General features: G+C 36.2%; 2 protein-coding genes across 4 annotated transcripts in view; both read right to left on the bottom strand.

Moving 5' to 3' along the window:
• Window positions 1–670: 670 nt before the first annotated feature.
• Window positions 671–5,966, bottom strand: RNF7 (ring finger protein 7). Of its 2 annotated transcripts, none has more exons than XM_088528516.1 (3): window positions 5,751–5,966; window positions 2,815–2,862; window positions 671–1,678 (listed from the first exon to the last, which is right to left on the bottom strand). In XM_088528516.1, exons 1-3 carry the CDS (start codon window positions 5,926–5,928, stop codon window positions 1,560–1,562), a joined length of 345 nt encoding a protein of 114 aa, XP_088384642.1. In that variant the 5' UTR covers window positions 5,929–5,966; the 3' UTR covers window positions 671–1,559. The 2 variants fall into 2 exon arrangements, with proteins under 2 accessions (XP_088384642.1, XP_088384643.1); XM_088528517.1 differs by having other exon boundaries at window positions 5,758–5,966.
• Window positions 5,967–9,457: 3,491 nt separating this feature from the next.
• Window positions 9,458–17,288, bottom strand: part of RASA2 (RAS p21 protein activator 2) — a 43,181-nt gene continuing 35,350 nt past the window's right edge. For both annotated transcript variants that reach the window (XM_088528543.1, XM_088528544.1), the window contains 6 exons: window positions 17,128–17,234; window positions 15,423–15,505; window positions 14,308–14,516; window positions 12,631–12,734; window positions 11,879–12,068; window positions 9,458–11,021 (listed from right to left, as the gene is read on the bottom strand). In XM_088528543.1, the coding sequence (XP_088384669.1) occupies window positions 10,991–11,021; window positions 11,879–12,068; window positions 12,631–12,734; window positions 14,308–14,516; window positions 15,423–15,505; window positions 17,128–17,234 (724 nt within the window). In that variant the 3' untranslated portion in view covers window positions 9,458–10,990. The remainder of the gene's footprint in view (window positions 11,022–11,878; window positions 12,069–12,630; window positions 12,735–14,307; window positions 14,517–15,422; window positions 15,506–17,127; window positions 17,235–17,288) is intronic.

Raw genomic sequence — 17,288 nt, 5'->3', positions numbered from 1 at the left:
GTGATACAATAGAGAATTTCTGTGATTTCTCTTAGTGTACAGTGAGATTTGTTGCACAAGCTAGATTTAAAACATTCAAAACTTTTTAAAAGTGAGAAAAGTAAGTAGGAAACAAAAGCACATTACACTCTACATGCACACTTGATGAAGTAATCCAAGATTTCCATTGGACTTATTTTAGACAATGAAGTGATACCTCTAAAATACATTTAAAAAAAACAGAACTAGCTAGAAATACCTCTATTGAGAAACATATAAACCTTGAATATTTAAGTTCATCATTTTATAGTTAACAATGATATGCATATAATTATTGTTTCAAATCTGCCCAGGTTTATTTAGCATTTTATTAAGCCTGAATTCATTTCAGACAATGTCAATCTGTCTATTATTTATAAAATACCCACCCCATATGTTCAGATTAATTTAAAAATTCAATCCCCTCAGCATATGTTGACATTAACTGTAATCGCTTTGGACGTTTAGGGAAAAGATAAACAGAAAGTGAGAGGTAAGCAATTAAATAAATGAAACAAAAACCACAAGACTGATAAAATAAAAAAGGGTATTTTGATGTTATTCCATAACAATGAAAACAGCGACTTCTCCTATTCCCCAAAACAAGTGTTGTATCAAATAAAATGATGATAAAGAAACTTGTGTAACAGACTTTTGATGATATAACAATTTATTATAACATATTTTTGTTAAATTTAGTAAGTACCTGCTTTCCTTCAGATATCTAAGTTAACAGTTTTGCTTGCTTTCTGGATTAGTCAACTGACCATCTAAATTGTTTACATCACTAATTAGTGGTGTAACTGATATCAACCATGTATCACTGCACCAGCAGTCTCTGGATTAAAGGAGCATGTTTCCATGACCTTTAACAGAAATATAAATAAGAAAATGTTAATGTGGTTTAACATTATGCTTGTAAAAATTATGTATAGAATATTATACAGCAAGAGATTTTGAAATACAGCAAAACAAATTTTCTTAAGTCATAAAGAAAATCTAAATGAGAAATGTATAGTATAGTCTGATGAAAAAAGCAAGTAATAAATGCTTCACACACCATTCATTTTAGATTAAAAAACAAAATACTTTCTAACAAACCTCACTGCCTGTCATTCTGTAGGCCATATCATTTAGACAACATTTTTTTCTGATGATGAGCAATACAGTGTATCAAACTTTCAAACATGGTCACCCTTTTGAATTCATTCACTTCTCTAACCAAATACATTAGACTGTATCGAGATAAAATTTATATAAACGTATTTCTATATTCTGATACAGACACAGTTATTATTCAAATTGTAATAGATACATTTTTAACACAGTGTCTCTTTTCAGTTGTGGAAAGATGTGCAATAAGACTGACCATTGCCTCGTAACACAGCAAAGAGCACACAACAAAACCACTCCATTATTGTAGCCGATGAACCAAATAAACCGTGCCGTGACTGGCCTGTTTCATTCTTTTGTATGAGCATATGGCATAAGACATACACTATTTAAACAAGTTCAACAGAAAAAAAAATATTCCAGTGTTTTTATTTGCCTATTCTCTGGACTACCCAGTCCTGCTGGCACAGGGGACAGCGATTATTCTGTTTCACCCACAAGGACATGCAGCAATTGTGGAAGGAATGATTGCATTCTCCCCAGACCACTGAAAAAAATGAAAAAATGTTTCAGTTAAATTCCTGAGCAGATGAAAAGTTAGCATTCATACCAAGGTCCAAACTACCATTCTCAAATGTTTGTAGATATTGCAAGCTGATATGATATTTAGATTTAAAAAAATGTCATCAGTGCTTTATCCACTGAGATTGTATTATTACTGCCGTTCTTATGACACTTCTCAGTTTGCTCTCACCAATCTTTGCATTTATTTCCAAATGAAAAGAAAAACATACATTCTCATCTTCTTGTACAGTCCTGTGATTTGGTATAAACACATTTATCTTTGTGATAAGAACAAGAGCATTCGGCCGAGTTCTGTTCACTTTAACTGCCCCAGTAGCAAAATGCAGCCAAGGCACTACTCGCTACTACTAAAGAGCATATTACCTAATTCTTATCTGAAATATAGTGTTTAAATTAAAATATGCAATAAGAGGGCACATTTGACATAATATATAGCCTCAAAATGGGATCTCAGAGCAGTTGTTCACAGGATACAGTTACTTCTATATGCCAACTCTTTTCCATCTATTCTTAAACAGTATTAGTCACTTTGCTTTATTCGCCTATTAACAGTTAACAGTAATCGAACATATGTACAATTAACATAACTAAACACATTCACAATCAAAGAAGTGCTGTAGATTGGTTTTATTTCTCTCCTATTGTCTTAAATAAGACATTATCAAGCCAACCACAGGTTCTAGAACAGATAATTCCTGTTCTGGTTAATAAAACAGTCATCAAAAAATAGTGGGCTGAGACAATATAGTATCTTAATACATAAATAAGAGAGTTGTGGAGAGACTTATTACTACATTTAGAAGTTAACAAGGTTGTGAGCAAAGATCATGAGAAAACAGCATGCATGCTAACAAGCAAGTAGCAAATTTGAAGGTGTTTTGTTCTATATCACATTTGCAGTGAATATTAATGTTTAGCACTCAAAACAATAAAGCCAAAACTATTTTTACTAATGTAAAACAACGACAAACTGCAGAATTAAAACACAGCTTACTTTTTAGCTTTAACAAAATTAACATTCCCTTCAAAAACTCTAAAATGCACCCCATTGAGAAAAAAGCTTCAGTTGAAAGACAAGCAAATGAAATCACTACATACCAACACAATCTTCTTGTTTGTTTTCAGCTTGACATCTAAGACAGGCATCTAAAAGTAAACAAGAACAAAACTCAATTTGATGCTCAGAATATTGTCTTACTAATAGTTTGTCAGAACTGATTTACCTAAGTAAAAATGTTACATATTGCTGTCTGATTCAGCCCTTTAACACAAAACTATTCCCCCACTCCCCCAAATTTAAAATCATGCACATAACACAATGAAATGTGCATCTGCAATAAATCAAAAGGATTACTAACTGTTCAGAAAGTTTTATTTTCCACTGCTTCACTACTTTCATAACTTTTGCAGTAAAAAGCGTTCATTTTGCAGATATGACAACCAGATTCATGCCAAGGCACTTAGGAATATTAAGACCAGAGCAAGCACACAGCCAAACCCTAATTACAGGACTTTGTTTTACAATGACAGCATCTCCTTTTAAGGAAATCACTCAAAATTTTGGTTTCTTAAGCCTCTACATCTCTCACACCCCATACCTACTGCTACCATATTTTTATATGGTTATTTTCCTCAACAAATATCTGCATGTAATTTTTACAATATTGACATATGCACACCAACTATTTTTAAATGCTGACCACTAACAGATAAACGGGGAAAAAACCTCATTAAAAATGTTTATCTTCTTTGTACATTCTGGTCTCTGCAGCTACAGGTCATGGTGACAGATTCAGGATTACAGATACAGTAGTGACGACTTCCAGGCTTCGTACTGGGCCACACAAATCCAGAGAGAGCAACAGCTTCATTTCTCCTTTGCTCCAGTATGGACTGCCACAGCCGAACGCACACAGGCCATGCACAACAGAAAGCACCCAACTGTTACAGCAGCCTACACAGTGCAAACATGTCCTCATCTCCTCCAAAGATGAGGTAACCATTTAGACTAAAGCATCCCAAGAGGTGAATTTGCCCAACAGGTCACCAATTGGAATATATTTTTCCAGAAGATAGATGTATTTTTCTATCTAGAAGATAGATATAGCACTCTCAGTTTGAAATTCAGTTTGCTTTCCCTACCAGATACTGCAGCGTGCTTCTATTTCAGATTGACCTGCCCAAATAGTCCTTGTTTTCCAGGAAATGCAGAAGGAAGAGGAAGAGCTTCAAAACTTGTCCTTTCCTCATTAAGATTAAAGTAGCAAGTAAAATTTCCTCTTGTCTATAATAATTCTACAGTATCTAGAGATCAAACTGCAGGGAAGATTCAGCCAAAGTGCTTCAATTTACAATTTACAGTATGGCACATCAAAACAAACTGCTCCAAAGGGGTATCAATGTGCTGGGTAACAAGCTGTGGCCAGTTAGAAGCTGCTGTAAAAGCAGCTTACCTATCCCAGGTCTAAATTTAGGGTTTCAGCTGGAGAGGCAACACAGACAGCTGAGGACACAAATCAGTACTCTCAGACTGGCACCAGCTGCTGCCCCCACTCTTGCATCACAACCCCAAAGGTATCAGTCTATGAAAGGTTAAACAAATTAAGTTTGTACTGCCACAATCCTTCCCTTTCCAGGCAACACGTCAGCACTACTGCTTCTTTCCCCTGTGCTTCTCTTATCCTTGAAGTTGTTTTAAGGAATTAAACGAGTAAAGAAAATTAAGCCACCTCACACTTACTTCCCCTGCGGGGGGAAGGGGGGGGGGAACAAAAAGCAAAACAAAACAAACAAACAAAACAAAAACAAACAAACAAACAAAAAACCAGTCGTGAACACCTGGAGCCAGCCCAGGCTCCAACCCATGGTTACTGCAGATGCAGTGGCTCTACAGAGAGTCGGGCCATGTCTGGCAGGGGTCAATATTAAATTGCCAAAGTCGAAGTTTATCACTGAAACTGGTACTGAAGTTTACCACTGAAAAAGCTGGGTTTCTCTATATTAAAAAAAAAAATGTTTTCTGTTGATTTTAGATGGAAAAATACTCCTTTTGCCTGATTTATGAAAAAAATGAACAACTTTAAAACTTTTCTTGAAATGTCTGATTGACTTTTTTTGAAAGCTTTTTACAGTTCCCTGTAACAGGAACAATTGTTTTTGTAACAAGTCATCACCAGAAGCTGCCTCATCAGTAGTTTTTTTCTCATAAATTGCAGCATAACAACAGCTAGAAGAGGGAAATTCATTCTTAAAATTACAGTTTCCTTTTAGCAGATGAAGCTAGTTTCACTGCCATAGACGGGTTCTGCCTCCCAACTGAAAGGAGGCAGATAACCTCGCCAAAACAGAAGGCCGCTCTGGCCACTTCAGTCTGGGCTGGGTCTTTCCCTGCAGCGCTCCTGTTTTGCTCCCGTTGCAGTGAACGTTTTCAGTAAAACCGTCAGGGGAGAAGCGGCCGCAGGTACCTGCTGTCCCGCTGCCCCCCTCGCCAGGCCGCGCTGGCGGCACCGCGGGGCCGGGCCAGGCGAGTCCTGCCCCAGCGCGGCCCTGTGCGCAGCGAGCCGGGAGTGACTCAGCAGCGCGGAGGGAAAGGGGAGACACCCGCCATGGAGGCCTGTGGAATTTCTGAAGACCCCAAGGGAGAAGGGGCTGCCGGGCAGCGCTAGCGCCGGTCAGCGAGGCGAGCTGCTCAGGCTCTCCTGGTCGCCTCATAAGATGAGCACCGCCGTTATGCGAAGAGCGACCCGCGCTTCTCGGCGCCTCCCATCGCGCACTAGCACTGCAGCCTCGGGACAAACCCCAGCAAGGAGCGTCCCCGCTGGCGCTGCCTCGAGCCCGCGGATGTCCCGCACGCGCCCGCCCCGCCGCAGCGCGGCCTCGCTCCTCCCGCGACGCAGCGGGCCGGGCGCCGCGGCGGGGCCTGCGCGCCCAGGAGGCCCCGCAGGGGCGGCCGGCGCTCTCTCCCCGCCTCCGGGGAAGCGGCCCCGCGGCGGGGGCGGCGGCCATGGCGGGCCAGGCCTGGTGCCGGCGCTTACCCATAACCTGCACGCGGCAAATGGCGCAGGTGTCGCACTCCACGTCCCAGCTCCACATGGCCACCGCGTTCCACTTCTTCAGCGAGAACATCTTGTCAGCGCCGCCCGCCTTGGAGCCCGCCGAGGCCGCGTGCGCGTGGGGGGCGCCGAGCTCGTCCCCGTCCTCCACATCGGCCATGGCGCAGGGGCGGCACCTCCCGCCGCCGCGCGGGGACGCGGCGCCGCCCCGCGGCCACCGCCGGCACCGCGGGACGAGAGGCGCGCGGCCCGGCGCGGCACTGCTGCTCAAGGGCGGGCAGGCACGAATGAAAACTTACTAATGTGACAACGTTAAAGCAGAAAATAAATTAAAAAATATTCAGCATAATGCAACTGATAAGAGCGGTGAAGCACTACAGCTAAAAGGCCACGAGGGAATGTTAACACAGCTGCTACCCTTTGAGAGGAACAGCATTGCCATTTCTGCACATAAAACTACTTACACACCCAGATAGGAGTCTTCATGACCACTTAAGAGTGCAGAGAAAAACTGAACGAGTAAAACACATACATACTTTAAAAAATAAGAGGAATGTGGATTCCTTGCATAAAGGAACGAAACAGCTCTAGGAGGAAATGTTCTAGAAGGCTGCAAATGGTGGGAAGAGGAAGAAAGGGGGGTAGAGAGGGAGACACTGCTTTCAGTAATGAGGATGACAGCAGCATTTATAAAACTTATTTTTTTTCCAAATTATAAATGGGGTAGCTTCTAATTACTTATGTCCTGACGAGCCTGCTCTCACCTTCTCTACTCATACAAATAAACCAACATGCGGTGCCAGAATTTACATGATCAGTATAAGACTTGGGGGATATTTTGTATTAGAGGAATAATTATTAGCTGAAAAAAATCACTATTTTCTTGGCTATTTTATCACCTAAAGTGCTTTAAAAAAGAGCCAAGAAAATTTGGATTTTTTTTTGTCCTGGAGCTCTGATTTGTTCCCTATAGATTCCCTTTGCACACATGACATTGGGAAGGCAGGATACAGAGCAATAGAGCTCTTTTAGAAACTTTTCTCTACATTCATACATTTTCCCCCCCCCACTTTATATATGCATAGAAATTCATTATTTCAAACCAAGAAGACGATTACATCTCATTTCGTTTGGGCTCTACTGAAAATGTTCAAATTTGAATATCTAAATGTAGGAATTTGCATTAAGTTTTTCAGTTACTCAAGTGATGGCTCAGCTAGCATAGCTGCTCAGTGCATGCTATAGAATAGGGAAAAAAAAGTGTTTGGCAACTGTAGATGATGATGTATGTAACAGCAGATATCCATATTTAGAATTTCTGATTTTATACTCTGTGCCAAAGAACACTCATCCAACACTAAGTGTGGGACTGCCATCTTCAAAAAAGAAAATATGCACAATTACCTAATAGCTGCTTTCTTTTCATACTTCTAAGCCCAGTACAAAGGAATAGAGAGATACATCTTTACCTTTTTAACGAACATTTTCATTTTCTACACATCTTTTCAAACTCTGATTATGGCATTGATGGCGGTTTGGGAGAACGTACAATGCTTTCCACAGATTTTTTCATGAACCTTGCAAGAATGGAGAATTCTAGATATGACCTTTTTTTTTTTTTTTCCCTCCCCTCTCTCTACTTTCTTTCCTTTTTCCTTGTAAAATTTTCATTTTTTTGTTGTTTTTTCCACAGCTTGCTTTCTCTGCAACACAGAAACCAACATTATTTTTACTAATAATAAAATTGTTAGGGAAATGTTGATTTTATGGTAATGCAAAGAACAGTTATGTAAGTGTATATCTTGGCCAACTAATGCACATACTGAGTTTTATTATTACACTTATTGTTTGCTCTGTCAATAGATAACATATATCAGAACATTCAAGTACTGTGTCAAATTAATAAATTTGCCAAAGAATGTAAGAGTCATCTAAAAATGTAGGCAATGTTTGTTGATGCTTATTGGCCTGATTTTTTACTCTGTACACACGCTCCTTTCAAAACATATTGAATCAGTCCTTACCATGTGTGAATGTGTTGCATATTTAAAACTTTAAAATACACAGACAGAAGTGAAAGACAATTGCTTGTAAGTATTTCCATATGTTATTGCTTCTTCTGTTACTGCATCTACTATATATAGCCTATTGATGGACTACATGGACACACATACATATATATTATTTCCCCACCACCACTATGTAGTTACCTGCATGTAGTATAGAGGGGACTTTAGGAGACTTTTTTTTTTTTTTTTTTGAAAAGCCCAATAATAGAGATGTATGCATGAGAAATTCACATATTAACTTTCAAAAAATTGAGAATTCTCAGAACTTGCCAGTTACAGAGGCAGTACTTACCTATGGCTAGCCCAAAATACCATCTGCAGAGAAGCTACAGACTTTTTATGGTAATGCTCTTTCATGTTGCAATTTAGAAAAACTCAGAATAACTAAATGGTTAGAGAAGGAGGCATACTTGTGAAAAGATTAGACCATTCTGCTACAATGATCACAGAATCCTTAATAAGATCTATACAGAGAAACTCCTGTTCTTGCAATTTCATCTTTAACTTCCTCTTTTTGAATCTTGCCTATGAATGACCAGACTGGCCCTTAATACAGCTTACCTCAGAATCAATCAAAATTAACTCCAACTTGCATTGTAACTCCTGCTAAAGAGCTCCCATGCTTAGTTTTCTGTACAAGGAAAGAAAACATCTTAAGACATTGTAACCTGCTTCTATACAACATTTTCCCATAAAAATCCCATAGACGCAGGAGTGAGATGTGAAAGAAAAACACCCAAAAAGATACCTCAACTTAATGTTATCATTTTTTCTGTCAAACAGATATAACTTGTTATATTGAACCACAGTATGTAAATCCCTATTTAATTCAGTCTTTGAACAATGATAACCTAAAACATAAGGTCATACAACCAATAGGCAACAGATCAAGTTTGTTGTAAATTTATTTGTGAGTTATTCTCAAGCCATGTTACAAAACATTTTGATAAGAAAATAAAATTTAAATAAAAATACATTCAACAATACATCATCATAATACAAATTAAAACTAATGGTAATTTACAATCCAAATAGACCTAATTACTGAATATCTTTCTAGACTAATCAAATGAAGGCAACTGTTATTATTGATCATCCTATTTGTACCTAATTCAGTTCTAGAACATCTACTGCCTTTAAAAATATTAAATGAGATATTAAATCTTAATGATCACAAATATTAAATGGCCTTTTTTTCCCCTAGATATTTCAGTACCAAAACAAAAGTGCATAAATTTTTACAAAATGTTGCAATAGCATAGAATTTAATTTGTCATTGAAAAAAAAAAAAAAACAGAAGATGGCTCCAAGGAACCAAGACTTCACAGCAGGATTGGCCAATACACCATGAAATTTAACTCTGACATTCAATAATTTTCAACTTTAATGGCAGCTTTTTAATGGTAATTCATCAGATCTTCCTGACTTTGGCAAAACACATTTCTTGGCATGAGTATTCCCCCCCCCCCCCCAATTTCAAGTGATGCCAAATAAAAGTCCCTCAGAATACAAATATACATATAAAAAGACAAATCTAATTGCAGGTGATTAAATGATTGTGACAATGCAGATAGTTCTTCTAGATTTAAAACAATAATTTTTACAATAGTTTACATTCATTTCAAAAAATATTTCCATCTTGTCTTGTCAATTGGATTGTATTTCTGTAGAAAGCCTCCTTACAGTATTGCAAATGTATAGTACATTAGAGTTTTCAAGCATTGTGAATTTCCATTCTTTCTAATGTTAAGTTACATTCCTAATTATTTTGGGCAAACTACGATTGTAAAAACAAACAAAAAGACCCCACAGTAAATGCTCCAAAAAGAGTACCACACATAGAAAGTTATTATTAAAAAAATAATAATCCAAGGAGTACCATTGTATTTAATACTGCTGAAGCAAAGTTGCCAGAGTAATACCTTTGCTTCTTCCTGGTTCTATACATATATACTCTTTGAACAAAACCTAAATTCTCAGATGAAGTGAGCAAAAAAATTAATCTTTCTAAAGTCAAGAATGCCAGATTAAAACTGTGTTAACTGGCAAATAAGAATCCATACAACTAAAGACACGAAAATATTACTTTAGCATTACCAAAACAATGTTGATCATTTAACTGATCATAACAAGCAGATACTACAAAGTATCTAAAAATAATCTGGGATAGTCCAGATATCTAAAGTGCTTTGAGTGATTATACTACAGATGAATTATTTATTAGACTTGTAGTCAAAAGATAAACTGGACATAATTACTACTTTTTATTAAAAAGAAAATCGTATGTGGGATCATGTAAATTGATCAGTACTGTCTTAACCACAATCCGCTCATGCTTGCATTTTTCTGCCTTTAGATAAACTCTCAGGGGCTGAGGGGAGATGTTGCTACCCTGCATTTCTTAATAAAGAAAAAAAACTGGACCTTAAAAAAGGTCCTAAAAGAAAGAGATAGTGGTCTAATGTCACTCCATATGTTACTCACCATAAATGTAAACATGAGGCACAATATACCTTCCCTGATTTCTTTTTTGTTAGTACTTAAAATAACTAACACTGGTATGTGCGGCCCAGATTATATGCAACATACTGCATGATTTTACGACTTCAGCATCAAGTCAAATCAAGTCCTGACAAAACCTAACACGAGAAAAAGAAAAGTCAAATGAGTTCAGTATGAAACTTTAGATTTTTTTTTCCATGTCAAAGTATTTCAGGATTCCAAGATACATATCAGCAGGGCAGGCACTCATGGTAAACTGATACAAGTTTGCAGTATACATATACCCAGAGATGTAATCCAATCAATAATGGCTGTATTGATTTTCTTCCATTAAAAAGCTTATTTGTTTAGAGAGTTCTTCTCAGTCGGACAGAAATGGCAGAAAAAAATGATATTTATTCACATCTGTTGCTTCAAAAACTCGAAATTTTAAGTTCTTCAGCAAAAGGGGAATAAATTTAAGACCAGATTTCTAACCAGAAAATTTTCTATTAAATATTAAATAGATTGTCAACACAACTAGCATTTATGTTCATTCTTAAATACTTTCTAAAAGTGTAGGTAATGAATAAAAAAGAAAAAAAACACCAAAGACAACCCATGAAGTTTTCCAGTTTCTTCTTCATCCGCATAAGCCACAGTTTGTTTTGGTTAGGAAACTTTTCCAACAATTGGATTTTCTCTGGAAAAAAAATAAGTATCACATGTAGATATGTTCAAGGCAATACTTGCTTTCCAATTCTCATCATATAATTTAAATGGCAAACATTATTTGAACAATTTCTAATACTATTTGTCAAATGTTATTGTTTGCTGAAAATCTGTGCTTTTATGTCAAACTTATAAATGCATGTCCATTTTTCTAAATCTCTCAGATCAAATATTAAAACTAAGCAAACCAAACAGACATTCCTTCTGCTTCAAGCTTGCCTGATGCCAAGAAAACAGAAGCTTGACTAGTGTTGTTCTATAGATATTAGCTAGGATCAAAGAGAAATGAAAGAATCTGTTCTCTGGAACAGCTGGGTACTCCAAAGAACAGACTCTCTGAACATCACCAACAAATATATCTTACCATTTAATGTAGAAAGTGATTTAAAACCAATACAAATGCAGCAGAAGAGATATGTACACATATGATTTTTTATACTTCTACATAACTTGGTATTTTAATTCTTTCCTAACTGAAGTTTTATTAAAATATCTAATATTATAAAAACATTTAATATTATAAAAACATTAGAAGGTAGGCAGTTAGGGGTAATATCTGAAGCTCACACAAAATTCAAGTCGCAAGGAAACAGAGTCCTTGCACCTGTTGGTGGAAATATCAACACAAACAGATAATACAAAAAGTTCCTCTAGCATGGATTTATCTAATGACTCGTAAAAAGTTCCACTAAAAATACAGCAAATTGATGTTTCTGTCTTGTCAAAATCTAACTTTAGCTTAAATCATCATTACCTCAAGAAGCCTAACCTCATTCAGTGATTTTTTTGCGCATGTTTACATATGCTCAAATTATTTAAGATACTTACTCACTGCCATATTTAGCACTAGATGATCTCTTCTTTCGATATTTTTCATGGGAGTCATTCAGCTTCTCTACTATGTCTATTATTTGTTTAAGCGTATGAAAGGTTGCTACAGAGTCTTCAATGGTGAAGCTAGAATAGTCATCTGGTTCTTTCTGGGGACCTTGATAGACTGCTATACTTCCACAAGCCTCTACAAAAATTATCACAAGTATCACATTAGAATCCTGAACCTTTAATAAGTATACCTCTTATAATGTAAACGGCAATTCTGATATATTAAGTTATTCTAGCTTATGCATAAGTAGCTTATACAAAAACAAGAAAGAGCATTAATTAGATGTACTTTTTTTTTTGGCTTATGGTTGTATATTTATCTTTAGCATTTAGATCTCTCATGCTCACATTACCAGAAGGCCAACATTTTCTCAGAACTCAACCAATCTGTACATAATTCTTTGCATGTGCAGGAAAAGGAGAAAGTAGAGCAAAGACAGAGGAACAACTGACTATATCTGCAGGCATTCTCTTGTTTATACTACTGCTAAGATTTTCTATATGCAAAATCATTTAGAATAAGGTACATAGCCAGCGCTTCCAGAAGACTGTTTGATACCAGAGAACTAAGGACACAAAGATAATTCTATACAGCTTCTATTATTCAGATAATGTCAAGACATCAAATTGATATCATGGAGCTAAGGAGAAGAGGTGATTAACACCACTATAGTTCTTCTGAATTATTAGTTAAATACCTTCCAGCTTCTGCAGTTTGGATATGTTGATGGTGAAAAGTGAGTAAATTCTCTCTGTTTCTCTGTCTCCATCAATCTCAATTTGTGTATCAGCAGGGACATCTCTAATTGAAAGAAAAAAAAGAAAAAAAAAAAAGACAAAGATAGAAAGATATGGGTAGTCAATGCAATTCATTCTCTAAAAGGTTAAAAGCAAATAAAAACTGATTCAGTTTCAATATGCTTAGCCTTTTATTATGTCTATTACTCACAGAAAATTTCACAATTACTAGACAAAATTTAGCATTTATTGTGAAGATTACAGAATCAAAAATATAAAGTTGAGGAGGAAAAAGTCCAGAGCAGTACTAAAAGACCCTTACAATAGAATTTATTATTCAGTACTTCAAAAGAAATAGTATTTCAAAATACTAAAGTAAGTTTAACATAAACTGACAATTAAATGATGGTTTTAAAAGCTGCTGTACTTGGAAATGACCAGAAGAGAAGCACAAGCTACATTCCTATTAGAACCCCTAAAGCAACATCAGATGAAAACAATAAAAAGTTACTTAGAACTGAAAATCTTTTGAACTAATGGAAAACCTAATATATGACTGAACTAAGTAACCTTGAAAAATTATGACACTTTTTGCAGAAAGTTTACTTAGAGCATCTATTCTGAACTATATTCTACAAGAATTGAACACCACATTTAATCTGTAGTTTATGCAAACCACTGAATTAAGGAGAAGTTTATAGAAGATATATATCTCATGTTTGTTTTTAATAAATCAGCAGCTTAAGGACAGACATTAAATCCATTACAGAATGTTTTGCTTTTTTTGTAGCATACCTACCCCCTGTCAATCCCCAAAAGAAACAAAAAGCCAAACAAAATAACCTCCCATAAATGATCAGTCTAAAAATCTACATCCAAGACTGGCTTGTTTTCTTAGCACATTATGTTTAAAAATAGTGAGATTTCAATGAAAAAAGAGTTTGTGTAAAATAAGACAAAGTAATTAGTGAAAGTGACAGACTTTCAGGCTAAGCCCTATGCTGTAAACTATTTCAATAATTTTATATAAATGATCTAGGTGTATCATATTTCTGCATGAAACTTGACACCTGAACAAACTTAAGATATCTTTTCTCTTAAGTGCACTAGAAGCAACAGTCCTCAAGGAGGAATCATCACCAGTCAACATTTGCCACAGAGTAGCTACCGCATATCAGATGTCTCTCAATATGCTCTGTAATCATTATGCACATTAGGAACCAAGAGGACAGGCAAGGTAGATGTTCATTCAAGGCTGCTTTGGGCTGCTACAGGTACAATACAGACTCACAGCCAGGATACAGCTTGAAAGAGTCAATTACTGATAGATCAGAAGATAGATGACAAGAGAGGCATTGGCACCCAAACCCTTTTCTTTTATTAAGTTCCCACTCAAAGAAGAAATACCACAATGTGGTATGAAACATTGAATTTACCACCTTTAATATTTCATATGATGATTAATGAAGTACTAGATATATTAAAAAAACAACATTCCAAGTCTTGTTTAATAAGTTTTTAGTAGCAAAGCTTGTTAGAATAGATAGGAAAATCCTTGTCTTCTGATTCTCAAGCTCTATAGTGAATCAATAGATTTTGTCCTAAAAAGCACACGTTTTATTTCAGAAGCAACTTACGCAGTGCAACGAGCACAGCCCTCTGTGTTCTCTATGGTAGCCTTGCAGCAAAGCCAGTTCCCATTCAGAAAAGCAGAAGGATGGTAAAAATTAAGTCTCTTCTGGTTGCATCTGGTTACTCGGCAAAGAGCTTCTATCCACTCACTAGCTTCTACACAGTTATTTGCCTGAATATAGAGTGGCTTTTCTCCATGTAGTACTTGAAACATCTGTAGATGGAAAAGCAACATTATTCTGCTCAGTGAAGAGTCCAGTTATTGAGCAATTTTGAATATGTTACAATTGAGACCTTTGGCAATTCATTAGAGCCAAATTAAGACTAAATCTAAGAAAAGGGATTCACACATTGTTTTTTTTCCTGCCAACACCTCTCCAATTACACTATGCAGTCCTATTCAAGGAGAATAAAAATATATATATACAGCTGCCCACACGATTTCTTTTATCCAAAAATGAATGTGAACAGGATGCATTTTTTGTCACCTTCATACACACACCTAAATATGAGGAATCAACTGCCATTGTGCCTCACATACTGAGTAAAAGAAGATTCACAAAGCTTCTCCTTTAGCCATCCTCAGCCTAACAGCTGTACTTTAATCAATGCCTAAGAATTTTTGATTGAAATAATGGCAAAAATACTCACATTTTAAAGGTCCAGAATGGGACTTTGAAAAAGAATTTTCTCTAAACTGATGAAAGGTAGAGGAAGCTCTCCTCAAAAGGAATAAGTGCAAGTCTGCTAGTATTGCATTTCTAATGGAACATGGTATAATACATACTAGTAACAGCTTGCACAATAGCCATTCATAATAAGGTCATTATAGTTTTAACCCTCTTTTTATAAATTTGGAAAATGAGACAAAAGTCAAAGTCAGAGATAAAACAGGACAAAAAAAAAATCTAGATTTTAAGTGCCACGTTCAGTGCCAGTTAATACTGCATACAGCTGTTTGATTTTTCCTCTCCCCGCCCCCTCTGGATCCATCTAAGAGATTTTTTTTTGCTGATATGTTTAGTAAGAGGGTTTAAGTCACCTTACTATAGGGTTACTTAAGCTAATTAAGATTTTCTAATTAAAGAGCATGTACAAAATTTCAAATAGCTTGACTCACATTTTTCTTGTTGAAGGAACTCTCATCAAGCTTCTCTACTGCAAGAATGTTTTTGATTGGAATAGTGAAAATTGGTTCTTTATCTGCAAAAAGTTATAAATGGATAATGAGAGCAAGATAACAGGATTTTTAAAAAAATAAACTCAGTGCATTTATATGGAAATTTCTCAAAACGTGCATTTTAATTGTTGAGAAAAGGTACATCAATCAAGACTATACTCTAATGGCCAGAGAATAAAAAGATTTACTAAGCAAAGCAGAGATTAGGAAATCATCTGCCATTTCTCACTGACTTGATTAATATGCAACCCTACAGCAATAAAGAGAACTGGACAGTGAGATGTGCCACAGAATCTGTCACATATGACAGAACAGGGTACTATTTATTTGGTTTAGTTTTTCAATTAAAACTCTGATAAAAAAAGAATTTAAGCTTAGCATGTTCTCTTCCCTATTTTCCCCTAAATTTCAAACTACCATTAATTTAAAAAACAGAAGGAAAAGCAAGACTGAAATGCCAAACTCATGCATAATCTCACAGTTCATCATTACCATACAAGAAGAGTGGCTGTGAAAATTCAATCCTGGAGAATCAGAACTGTACATCCAATGCCAAAACACTTTTCTGTGGTCAAGATATAGCACCCAAACGAACCACGTGGAAAATACACCAGATTATTGCAGAAAACTGGAGTGAAACACCTGTTAAGCATTGTTTTTGATAGCTGCATCACATTATTATCCAGTACTGAAAACCATCATTTATATGACAGTCCACAGGTCTGTCTGTTGTGCTTGGTATTAAAAAAATACGAAGAACCTTTGGCAGTTCTAGAATTAGTCAAAAGGAAATTTATTTTTCCATTTTCAAAAACAATAACTTGGATTTCTTTTCATACATGAACAGGACATGAATTGCCTTCTGGGTTTACTGTATCAGCATCTTTACTGCACAGTAAAGTAAGCATCAGCCAAAGAGATGAAGAGCTGACTGTTCTTTACATAATTCTCTATTTCAGATGCATGAGCAATTTTATACTAATCCACGAAAGTCTCATTTATTTTCAAGGAAAACTGTAAGCACACCCACACAAAGTAAAGTCTATAAAGCAGAAATGAATAGAGAACATCTGATAAAATACAATTTTGCTGAAAGCACCCATTCAGTCAAACGGTGACTCAATCAAAATCAAACATTTTGTGAAATAACTTTCAACAAACTTCCAAAGTGCAGATAACAGTTTTCCTGAGAAAACCATGCATTTACCTGCTAGCTCACTAGACAAGCTGTTTTCAAAACAAACAAATAAAAGAATCTATAGAAACTCTAGAATAAACTCTTTGCTACAGGAGGAGAAAAAAAAAAAAAAAAAAGTGTTCTCCAGTTTCCTTTACTGAACTTGCAGATTCAAGAACCCTGGCTTCAACCAAGGCTCTCAGAGCTATCAGTATTCCCAATCTGGAAGCTCTCAGAAGCTGTTAGGAATCTAAGGAACTAATTCCCACAGTTTGGACCTTTGAAGACTGAGATCTTGGATCTCTCTGAGTCTGTATTTAACAGCTGCATACACTAAATTCCAACAACTGTGCTGTAGAAGCCTTATGCAAGACAAGTAGGACTATGATAGATCAGAAGCACTCAGAGAACAAAGGCAACTAATATTGTATACTTTAAGTAAAAACACTGTCATGTAAAATAATTTACCTTGTTGTTTGTGGTAGGTAAATTCTCTGCTTGTTAGACAGAACCACCGTTTCTTGAAATTCTTCTTACCAATCCGAGTTCTTCCCTGAGCTCTTTTGTACATTTCTCTGTAAATACAGAAATAGACAAAAATGCTTCCATTATTCCTTGAGAGAGCTTTC

This window comes from Tinamus guttatus, unplaced genomic scaffold (genome assembly GCF_059628265.1).
Source record: "Tinamus guttatus ecotype Peru unplaced genomic scaffold, ASM5962826v1 Tinamus_guttatus_pri_ptg000311l, whole genome shotgun sequence".
Lineage (NCBI taxonomy): Eukaryota > Metazoa > Chordata > Aves > Tinamiformes > Tinamidae > Tinamus > Tinamus guttatus.
The sequence above is the reverse complement of the archived record's forward strand: the minus strand, read 5'-3'. Positions and strand labels throughout refer to the sequence as shown.

What these genes read in the sequence shown, in the direction of transcription:
- RNF7 (XM_088528516.1), bottom strand. Translation starts at nt 5,928, where the DNA reads ATGGCCGATGTGGAGGACGGGGACGAGCTCGGCGCCCCCCACGCGCAC. An exon ending in TTGCCGCGTGCAGGTTATGG is followed by an intron (nt 2,863 to 5,750) that starts GTAAGCGCCGGC and finishes GTTTACTTTTAG; the next exon opens with ATGCCTGTCTTAGATGTCAA. An exon ending in CAAACAAGAAGATTGTGTTG is followed by an intron (nt 1,679 to 2,814) that starts GTATGTAGTGAT and finishes CATTTTTTTCAG; the next exon opens with TGGTCTGGGGAGAATGCAAT.